Source organism: Macaca fascicularis, chromosome 15, assembly GCF_037993035.2.
Source record: "Macaca fascicularis isolate 582-1 chromosome 15, T2T-MFA8v1.1".
Taxonomy (NCBI): Eukaryota; Metazoa; Chordata; class Mammalia; order Primates; family Cercopithecidae; genus Macaca; species Macaca fascicularis.
In genome coordinates, this window is record NC_088389.1 from 63,130,572 (window position 1) to 63,141,564 (window position 10,993).

Below are 10,993 nucleotides of genomic sequence, written 5' to 3' on the forward strand. Positions count from 1 at the left end.
AAATCACAGTGGAATTTCTCGAAGTTTATCATTAAACGGACAAAAGTCAGTTGTGTAAAGAAAATATATAAAGACAAATAATCAGGAGGGACTATCACTGTTTGGTATTCAAACATATCAAAAAGCACAGTAATTTATTTTATTTTTTTTGAGACAGGGTTTCACTCTGTCGCCCAGACTGAAGTGCAGTGGTGCAATCTTGGCTCACTGCATCCTCTGCTTCCTGGGTTCAAGTGATTCTCCAGCCTCAGCTTCCCAAGTAACTGGGACTACAGGTGTGAGCCACCATGCCTGGCTAATTTTTGTATTTTTTATAGAGATGGGGTTTCCTCTTACTTCCCAGGCTGGTCTTGAACTCCTGAGGTCTAAGTGATCTACCTGCCACGGCCTCTCAAAGTGCTGGGATTACAGCCATGAGCCACCACACCTGGCCATACAGTAATTTAAACAATGTGGTATTTCTGCCAACCAGGATGGAAATTTACCCTAAGGAAACAAAGTATCCAGACCATCACTGAATTCAATTACAGGAGATGATTAAAGCTCAGCTACTTAGTTGCCTCAGTATTATTATTATTTTTTTTTTTTTGAGAAAGGGTCTCACTCTGTTGCCCAGGCTGGAGTGCAGTGGCATGATCTCAGCTCACTGCAGCCTCAACTTCCCAGGCTCAAGAAATCCTCCCAGCTCAGCCTCCCAAGTAGTTGGGACTATAGGCATATGCCAACATGCCTGGCTAATTTTTTTGTAGAGATGAGGTCTCACAGTATCTCCCAGGCTGGTTTTAAACTCCTGGGCTCAAGCAATTCTCCCGCCTTGGCCTCTCAAAGTGCCGGGATTACAGGCATGAGCCACTGTGCCCAGTCACCTCAGTAAGCAAGAAAATTCTGTCAACCTGAAAGAGTAAAATATGGTCTTTTAATGAACTAGGCTCAAATTAGCCAACATTGAACTTAAGCTTAAGAGAGGGGCCCAGCTGGGGGCAGTGGCTCACGCCTGTAATCCCAGCACTTTGGGAGGCCAAGGCAGGCGGATTGCTTGAGGTCGCGAGTTTGAGACCAGCCTGGGCAACATGGTGAAACCCCATCTCTATTAAAAATACAAAAATTAGCCGGGCGTGGTGACAGGCGCCTGTAATCCCAGCTACTTGAGAAGCTGAGGAAGGAGAATCACCTGAACCTGGGAGGTGGAGGTTGCAGTGAGCCGAGATCGCACCATTGCACACCAGCCTGGGCAACAGAGCGAGAAGCCATCTCAAAAAAAGAAAAAAGAGGGGCCCATCTTGCTGGCTGTGGAGTTTTCATTGCTTCAACAGCCCCATACTAGGACAGATTACAGGAACTACTTGAGTTTATCCCAGGGCTGGCCCAGGCCAGGCAGTGGCTCCTTCCCCAAGCAGTCATCTAAGACTGCGGGGTCATCCTATAGCAGTATCTGATTTATCATGAAAAAGATCACAACACTCACAATATGCTGCTTAGCTAAGACCAGTGAGACAGAACTTGTTTTCTCTTTTAGGGTGAAATAGTTAAGAAGTATACTCAGTTCAATCCTAAAACCTATGAAGAGAGGATTAATTTAATCCTACAGATGTGTGTGGAAGCTGCAGCAGAAGCTGTAAAACTGAACTGCAGAATTTTGGGAGTAGGTAAGATTGTACATTATAAATCCAAGAAATGCTCATTTTAATGTACAAAAGTTACTAAGTTGTGATGCATGCCTGAGCATCAAGTCAGTGTCTGCCCTGTGCACAGATGGCTCTAGGTGCTGTCTGTGGGCCCCAAGCATGGGGACTTCCTGGAACACCAACAAGCATTAGGAGAGAAGCACTGATGGTTCTAGAAATCTTCAAGGCGCTATGGCTTTAATTCACAACTGTCTAATATTTCCTTGCAGTCCTTGGTAATGTTTGTCTTAGGAGATCTGGGGTGAATGAATCTGTGTTCTAAGCCAAGAAAGTCAGCACACTTTCCTGAGATTGCTCATCAGCATTATTTTCCTTGTGTTCGTGGTGGAGCGCAGGCATTTCCACAGGTGGCCGTGTAAATCCTCGGGAAGGAATTGTGCTGCATTCTACCAAACTGATCCAAGAGTGGAACTCTGTGGACCTTAGGACCCCCCTTTCTGACACTTTGCATCTCCCCGTGTGGGTAGACAATGATGGCAACTGTGCTGCCCTGGCAGAAAGGAAATTTGGCCAAGGAAAGGGACTGGAAAACTTTGTTACACTTATCACAGGCACAGGTAAGAAGGGGTAGCGGGAGGTTGGTTCAGGAGCTAGAATGTATATTGGAGCATGTCTTCAACATGGTCAGGTGGTTACAACTCTACCTTAGCCTTCACTTCCTGCTTGACTAGAGCCTGAAGGTAAGCCACATGTGGCCTTCTCATGTCTTTTCTGAGCATGTGCCCAGCCTTAGACATGCATGTGACCTTCTAAATTCCAGGAACTTGTCAAAGCTATTCAAAGCTCTTATTTCCCACAGCTTCTCATTTCCCAGCTTTTCCTCCCAGTCTTTTTGGTTAGTGTGTTGGGTGCCCCAGCTGTTATCCTTTGCCCTAGGCAGCAGAGACTAATATATTTTACCTTGAAATGTTTTTGATAAACACCCTTCATGTAACCCCCTCAGCACTGGGTAGTTCCTAGTTAGTTGAGATGAAAGCAGGCCCTTTGAGGTGGTCCTCCAGGGAGCTGACAGGCAGGGCAAAACAAACAACCACAATTTTTTGAGAATAAGTTTGTCCTGCCCCATCAGGTACTGGTATCCAGTACTGTATCTGTACACCAGTACTGGGAGTGTGGACTGTTGTTCAAGGTCACCACCAAGCTGGAGAGCAGGTGATGGGACCAGGGTAGATTAAAACACCAGAAAGTTCTCTTAGCAAAATTCAGCTGGTTTTGTTTGTTTTTAGACAGGGTTGCACCATGTTGCCCAGGCTGGTCTTAAACTGCTGGGCTCAAGGGATCCTCCTGCCTTGGCCTCCCCAAAGTGCTGGGATTACAGGCTTGACTCCCAAAGTGCTGGGATTACATGCACCTGGTCCTGGTTTTTGTTTTTTAAATTAAGCATTCTTCTGTTTGTTGTAAACTGGTTAGTTTCCAGAGTTCCAAAAAGGTTGATTCTGACACTTTTACCAGTTTTTTCCTGGCTTTAGTGGCAGAATGGACTTTTGGAGTTCCCTGCTCTGTCATTTTTTTTATGACATCCCAGTTTGTTACTTTTTTTTTTAAATTGTATATATTTTAAGTGTATAACTTGATTTTTAAATGAGGAAACAGACTCGGCTAATAAGTGGTTGAGCCAGTTTTTGGTACAGATATGTCTAACTTCAGAACCTATATGTGCTTAAATTCTGCATTACACCACTTCCCCTTTAAGCTCATGTACTTATTATTTATTTATTTAGAGAGTGAGTCTTGCTCTGTCACCCAGGCTGGAGTGCAGTGGCGCAATCTCGGCTCACTGCCTCCCAGATTCAAGCGATTCCCGTCTCAGCCTCCCGAGTAGCTGAGATTACAGGCATGTGCCACCACACCCGGCTAATTTCTGTATTTTTAGTAGAGACAAGGTTTCACCTTGTTGGTCAGGCTGGTCTTGAACTCCTGACCTCAGGTGATCCACCCGCCTCAGCCTCCCAAAGTGCTGGGATTACAGGGGTGAGCCACCACACCTGGCCTAAGCTCATGTACTTTAGCTCATGCTCATCCTCTTTTAGTTCCAGACACGGTTTTAGCAAACTTGGATACCATTTCCTGGCTCAGAGCAGTGACTAAGCTGTAAATCAGAGGACGAGGGGTTGAGGAATAAGTGCCCAAGATGTGACAGATGGCAAGACAACCCTTAAAAGCAGAGCCTTCTCAGGCACAATACCCTTTACTCCTTTGTAACTGCTAAACACCATAACAAAAGACAGTCACTGATACTTGTAATTATTGAATCACAGATTTTTAGACATGGCAGCATCAAAAGAGGCAAAATCATATTTCCTATTTTCTGCTTCGGGAAGCAGGTAGTGTGTGATACAGTTTAGAAAGACTTATCTTGGGTTTTCCTGAGCAGAGCCTGAGACAAGGATTTAGGTTCAGGTATGGTTTTTTGGAGGTGACCCCAAGAAGCAGGAGGGAGAGTGGAAAGAATGAAACAGAGCAGGAAGAAAGCCTTTAAGGATATATTAACATTATTGAAGTTGACTTGGGGGCAAAGGGGGCTGAACTCCACCGGCACCTCCTGAGAAGCCTGCAGAACAGCATCCAGAATTGTCCTGTGGATCTGCTGGCTCCTGCCTTGCCTCGGTTGCAGGTTGCCCCTGGGTGCTGTGCCTGCATGGCTGGGTAGGATCTTGCTTCAGTGTTGGAGAAAGCCTTGGTGCAGAAAGATGGGCAGTGTGTGCTGGACCAGAGGGTCTACTACCCACAAGGTGGGCATGCACTTGCGCTGCACTATCCCCACAGCTGTGTTTGAAATCACAGTGACCCAAGCAGATGGGTCACAGGGCATCAGAGGATCTGCTAAAAACATTTCCATCCAAAATGCTACCAGAGAATGCTTTATGCTTAGTGGGCTTCATCTGTCTAGAGAAATATATATAGACCCTCACATGCCAAAGCTCTGCTAAATAGATGAGGCGTTGTGATACCAGTTTTCTGTTTCAGGTAAAGCACCCTCAGTGATTTCTGTCCCTCACTGTAGGAATCGGTGGTGGAATTATCCATCAGCATGAACTGATCCACGGAAGCTCCTTCTGTGCTGCAGAACTGGGCCACCTTGTTGTGTCTCTGGATGGGCCTGATTGTTCCTGTGGAAGCCATGGGTGCATTGAAGCATACGCCTCTGGAATGGCCTTGCAGAGGGAGGCAAAAAAACTCCATGATGGTTGGTGTCCCTCTCTCAAGGAATTAAGTAACCAAATAGTAGACAAGTACTTCAAAGTGGAAATTCCAAAGAGAGCTGAACACTGAAGCCAGAAGTTTCCCCCCTTTCACTTCTTAGAGAAAAAGCAGGGCTCCCTCGCACTAAAACAGCACAGCCTCCTTGGTCCTGACCCATACTGCCACTCTTCCTCCCCAGGGGTGGTGGTGCACAGAGGTCTAGAGTTCCAAGATAGCAGGGAAGATTTCCTTCAGTTTTGTTTTCTCAGCCAGTAGCACAGGGTGGGTACTTAATACACATTTTAATGAAGAAATAAATGGACAAAACATGTTATGTATATACCACACATACATGCACTGTATGTGTAGTATATCTGTGCTTCATACATAAAAAGAGTGTAGATTTTTGGCCCCCAAAACCAATTTGTGAGCATATGCTGAAGGAAAGGAAATGGGGAATGGAGGCCGAGAGTGCAGGAGAGAAGTGTATAGAGCCCTACACAGTAGGGTTCTGAAGAGGTGGGAAGAGATGAGCTGCAAAACCAGGCACAGGGCCCACGAGAGGGCATGGCGAGCCGAGATGATGGGTGTATGGGATGGGAAGCAAAAAGGTAGGGGATCATTGCGTGGCGGTGCCCCCTATGAGAGAGGTAAGAAGTATGCTCATCTGTTGGCAGTGGGGGTAGAAGGACTGGGAAGGCGGTGAAGGTATAGAAGAGAGCAGTCAGGGAGAATGCGTGAGAGCTGTGAGGGCCCAGGGGATACAGGAGAGCACCAGTTGATGTCTAGGTAGCAGTTTGCACAGCTGGGGATTTTTTTCCTTCAGGGTCCAGATATTCTAGCAGATTAGTAGGAGGCAGATTGATCTGAGTTGGTGACAGGCGGAAGACAAGGACTACAGATAACCACAGAAATTCCTGCTGCTTACTGAGCATTTCTCTGGCCAGCACTTAACTAAGTACTTTATGTTCATGATCTCATTTCATTCCTCAGATAACCTTGCCAGGGTAGGCACTATTGCCCTCATCTTCCAGGAGGGAGGAATGTGTAGAGGTGAGGTGACAGGCATGGGGTCATGCAGCTGGGAGAGGCAGAGCTGGCACTGACCCCAGGCCTGTGTCTGTTCCTCAGCTGCTGTGCCTTGCTGCCATAGAATGTGTGGTGCTGGCAGATGGCACAGCATTGTGTCTGGCATGAGTAAGGAAGGAGTGAATGTGGGAGGAAGGTGATAATTTGGAGAAAAGAACACTTCAAAGACTGTCTGCTCCTGGAAGTGAGAAGTGAGGGAGCCAGAGGGGTAGGAGGCTGTCATCAGACTTGAGGTTTTTCCAGGAAGATAGGTTCTGGGTTATGTACAACCAATTAGCAAGAGGGTAGCAAAAGCTTTAGGGGCAGTGTATAGAGATGTTTGTGAATGATAAGCTTTGCAATTGTGAAAAGAAAACACCATCTTCCCATATAGGGGCTTGCTTTCCACAGGCCCAGTGGTGAGCTTGGCCTCCCCAAGGCTCATTAGTGACTGCTTTTCCTTCCACTCTGCTCAGAGGACCTGCTCTTGGTGGAAGGGATGTCAGTGCCAAAAGATGAGGCTGTGGGTGCGCTCCATCTCATCCAAGCTGCGAAACTTGGCAATGCGAAGGCCCAGAGCATCCTAAGAACAGGTGAGCATGTGGCTGCAGGTGGCTGTGCTGCAGGGGGTAGCCTCAGATATCATATGGCCCAGCCCGGCCCCAGAAGAGACCCTGCTTCTCTTAGGGACAGGTGCTTTGCAGTGTCTGTTCAGAGGTTTCTTTCCTAATTACTCAGAGGTAAAAAGGGAATTGCATTCAAGGTATTTGGCAGCATTGCCTTTTTCAGCAGGTGTTTGGTTTGGTTTGACAACTATAAAAATGCTCCGTGTTCATTTTACAGGAAATTTAGAGAAATATAGGACAGTTGTAAGAAAAAATATCACTTAGAGTTTTCCCATTTGGAGATACCAACTATTAACATTTCCTTCAAGTCTTTCTATTCATTTTTTTGCCTAGTGGAGATCATGTGGTACACCCTGCTTTTTCCACTTGAGGCTGTCACATGATCATTTTCTCATATTAAGAATCAACCGTGAACTGCTTTTAAAACACTGCCTCCCACTGCATGCTGTGGATGTTCTTTATCATTTCTGCTGCTGGCTCTTTTCTGCCTCCCTCTTTGGTATTTTGATTTGGCTTCTCTCGGAAACTCATTTTAATTTTTATCTCCCTGCAGCTGGAACAGCTTTGGGTCTTGGGGTTGTGAACATCCTCCATACCATGAATCCCTCCCTTGTGATCCTCTCTGGAGTCCTGGCCAGTCACTATATCCACATTGTCAAAGACATCATTCGCCAGCAGGCCTTGTCCTCCGTGCAGGACGTGGACGTGGTGGTTTCGGATTTGGTTGACCCCGCCCTCCTGGGTGCTGCCAGCATGGTTCTGGACTACACAACGCGCAGGATCTACTAGACCTCCAGGAACAGACATGGACCATCTCTCAAGAGCTCCTGAGTGGAATCAAGTTTTTGTCTTTAGGATGACCATTTCTTAACAATCAAATCTGGTATTGAACTGCAGGTGACTTTGGCAGAGAAATTTTTTGCTTTTGGTCTCCTCTTCCAAAGTCACCTTTCCCAACTCCTATTTTTGTAGATGCTGTTCTTTCTGATATTTTCCTAGTAGGGGTCATTTTAGCTTCAAACCCTGTAAGTTCCAGTCACAATTTTCTGTGCCAAAGTAGCTACAATAATAGAGAGGAAGCCTTAGAACTCTGCTTACTAATGTATTAATATCACTGAAACCTGCAGGCCTTGCCTGGGATGTCACTTCATCCTGAAGTTTGCATTAATAATCCTTCCAGGCCGGGTGCGGTGGCTCACACCTGTAATCCCAGCACTTTGGAAGGCCGAGGTGGGTGGATCACGAGGTCAGGAGATTGAGACCATCCTGGCTAACATGGTGAAACCCCATCTCTACTAAAAATACAAAAAATTAGCCGGGCGTGATGGTGGGCCCCTATAATCCCAGCTACTTGGGAGGCTGAGGCAGGAGAATGGCATGAACCTGGGAGGCAGAGCTGGCAGTGAACTGAGACCGTGCCATTGCACTCTAGCCTGGGTGACAGAGCAAGACTCTGTCTTAAATAATAATAATAATAATAATAATAATCCTTCCAGTCGGGCACAGTGGCTCATGCCTGAACACTTTGGGAGGCTGAGACATGTGGATCACCTGAGGTTAGGAGTTCGAGACCAGCCTGGCCAACGTGGTGAAACCCCATCTCTACTAAAATACAAAAATTAGCCACGTGGTGGCATGCACCTGTAGTCCCAGCTACTCGAGAGGCTGAGGCAGGAGAATTGCTTGAGCCTGTGAGGCCGAGCTTGCAGGGAGCCAAGATCATGCCACTGCACTCCAGCCTGGGTGGCAGAGTGAGACTCCATCTCAAAACAAAAAAAATCCTTCCTCCTCTAACCCCAAACTAAGATCACAGAAGGTGATCCAGTCAAGGAACAGAGGTAAGTCTTACCAGGAAGGGCTTAAGTACGCTTTTTTTTAAACAGCTTTATTGTTTTTTTTTTTTTTTAAAGCCTACGATTTGATAAGCCTTGACATATGTATACCTGTGAAAGCATCACAATCAAGACATTGGACATATCACCCCCACATCTCAGATATCCCCCCTAATCCTGGATACCATTTGTTGAAAGATGTTACTACTCTAGCTGAACTTACAAGAGACTTAGACCAGGGATCTAAATTACAGTGGCCTTAGTGACCTTGTCCTTATCTTCTTAGGACAGCTGAGAAGCCACTGGGACTTAGAGCCTTTAAAAGGAGATTAACTGTCCCAAAAGGATCTTTGCTACTGACCAGCAGACACTTCTTCCTTCAATAGCCTTTCCTACTGTGTTGAGTAACACCCTAGGGTGTTTATTAAAGCAGTGTTTGTATGAGTTTTACGTAGAGCCCAGAGCCGTGAATCAGGATTCTGGCTACATAATTCACGTTTTCATTGGTGTCAAAATACAAAAGCCAAAGTTCTGGCTATGAACTGTAACTTGAAAGAAATACTAACTGCCACCACTTATTAAGTGCCTACTGTGTGCCAGGCTCTGAACTAGGTGCTTCATATACATTATCCTAAATTCTCTCAACATATGAGGTAGGTGTTTTAATTTTTATTGTATAGAACTTGGTGTGTTTGACACTTGGTGTGTTTAAGCTATGCGGCTAGAGAGAGGGTTTGATTCTAGGTCCCTCTGTGCTTTTTCTGCTAAGCCACACAACCTCTCATTTCAAAAACTTTCAAAATGCTAACATATTCTAATTCACTCTAGGCCACCAAAACTTTTACTACTAATATCTGATTTGTAAATGACTTAATGTATCCTTGACCCTATCAGCTGAATTTAATCAAATATTCCTCTCTGCTGTGAAATTTTACCAGTATAGTATTTGGTCTAGTGACAGGTGTTTTATTTTTTTGAGACGGGGTCTCACTCTGTCACCCAGGCTGGAGTTCTGTGGTTCAATGTAACCTCCGCCCCCCGACTTCAAGTGATTCTCTTGCCTCAGCCTCCTGAGTAGCTGGGATTACAGGCGCATGCACCACGCCTGGCTGATTTTTTTTTTTGTATTTTTAGTAGAGACAGGGTTTCACCACGTTGGCCAGGCTGGTTTTGAACTCCTGTCCTCAGGTGATCCTCCCACCTCTGCCTCCCAAAGTGCTGGGATTACAGGCGTGAGCCGTCGCACCTGGCCCTAGTGACAAGTTTTTATGGGTACTTTTAGATATTTAAAAAATCATGTGCATATATTTTTCAGATTTTTATTTTGGGAAAATGAAGGTTTCTACAACATATTGTTTCAGTGTTCAAATAAACTGAAGGAATCAACATTACATTTGAACTATATCCTTCCTAGTGGGTTAGTGTGAAAAAGTTTGGCTGGTTCCTAAAACTCTACCAGCCCTGCAGTAATCTCCAGGGCCTGGTTATTGTTCAGACATTCCATGGTGATTCCTGGGAAGGAAGCTTGGCTCCTCAGTTTCTGAGTCTGGGGTGAGATGATGTTCCATGAAGGGACATCTGTTCTTTGGTGTAATCTCTTACGGTGAAATTTGCTCTGTACATCAGACAATTGCATTGCTACCAAGTTTCATACAAAATACTTGAAAGAATGGTATTGAATCTAAAACCAAATATTAGTTTTTATTAAACTTATGGGAAGGCTAATATATTCCAACATAAATTATTACATATGGTTAAGTAATTGCATGTTAATTTATTTTAATGTAAATATTTTTATGTTACTGTTCTGAGCCAAATTCTAAAGAAAAAATACATTTCCTTGTTGAAATCCTGTTGTATTTTGTTTTGTTTGTAACTCACTAGCCAAAAGCATGTTCCTTCCCAGAAGAGATTTAAAGTTGTTGCATTGCTTACATTTTGAAGGTTATATAACTTCCTTAAGGCCTCTAATATCACTGCTTTCTTAACCAAAAAGTCTATTAATAGAAAGCATGGCTGGGCATAGTGGCTTCAGCACTTTGGGAGGCTGAGGCGGAAAGATTGCTTGAGCCCTAGAGTTCAAGACCAGCCTGGGCAACATGCCAAAATCCTACAAAATAATACAAAAAAATTAGCCAGGCGTGGTGGCGAGTGCTCTAGTCCCAGCTACTCAGGAGGCTGAGGTGGGAGGATCACCTGATCCCAGGAGGTTGAGGCCTGCCGTAAGCCATGATCATGTCATTGCACTCTAGCCTGGGTGACAGAGTGAGACCCTGTCTCAAAAACAACAACAAAAACAAAGCATTGTTATATATAACATTGAAAATTCGGCATAAAAAAGCAAAGTAGCCCCAAGAAAGGAGTTTGAAACTAAGTACTAAGCACTCACTGAGTTCCTAGACCCACTCCCTCTTTTTATGAGGCCCCATGTGGGTCTCATACAGATATTAGAAACAATCCCAAATTACTACTGCTGTGTAACCACCTCAAAACTAAACAGCTTAAAACAACAGCAATTGTTTCATGTCGTGGTTTCTGTGGGTCAGGATTTGGGAAAGGCTCAGACTTGACAGTTGTAGCTCAGAGTGTCCTGCACTTG

The 10,993-nt window shown here is 45.1% G+C and overlaps 1 protein-coding gene across 11 annotated transcripts in view; it reads left to right on the forward strand.

The window, feature by feature from the left end:
- Window positions 1–10,243, forward strand: part of GNE (glucosamine (UDP-N-acetyl)-2-epimerase/N-acetylmannosamine kinase) — a 60,415-nt gene extending 50,172 nt beyond the window's left edge. For 7 of the 11 annotated variants that reach the window (XM_005581314.4, XM_005581317.4, XM_045374460.2 and 4 more), the window contains 5 exons: window positions 1,517–1,646; window positions 2,021–2,242; window positions 4,690–4,872; window positions 6,413–6,529; window positions 7,116–10,243. In XM_005581314.4, the coding sequence (XP_005581371.1) occupies window positions 1,517–1,646; window positions 2,021–2,242; window positions 4,690–4,872; window positions 6,413–6,529; window positions 7,116–7,351 (888 nt within the window). In that variant the 3' untranslated portion in view covers window positions 7,352–10,243. The remainder of the gene's footprint in view (window positions 1–1,516; window positions 1,647–2,020; window positions 2,243–4,689; window positions 4,873–6,412; window positions 6,530–7,115) is intronic. The other 4 variants (XM_015436997.4, XM_074017095.1, XM_005581318.5 and 1 more) reach the window with 3 other exon arrangements.
- The last annotated feature ends 750 nt before the right edge of the window (window positions 10,244–10,993 follow it).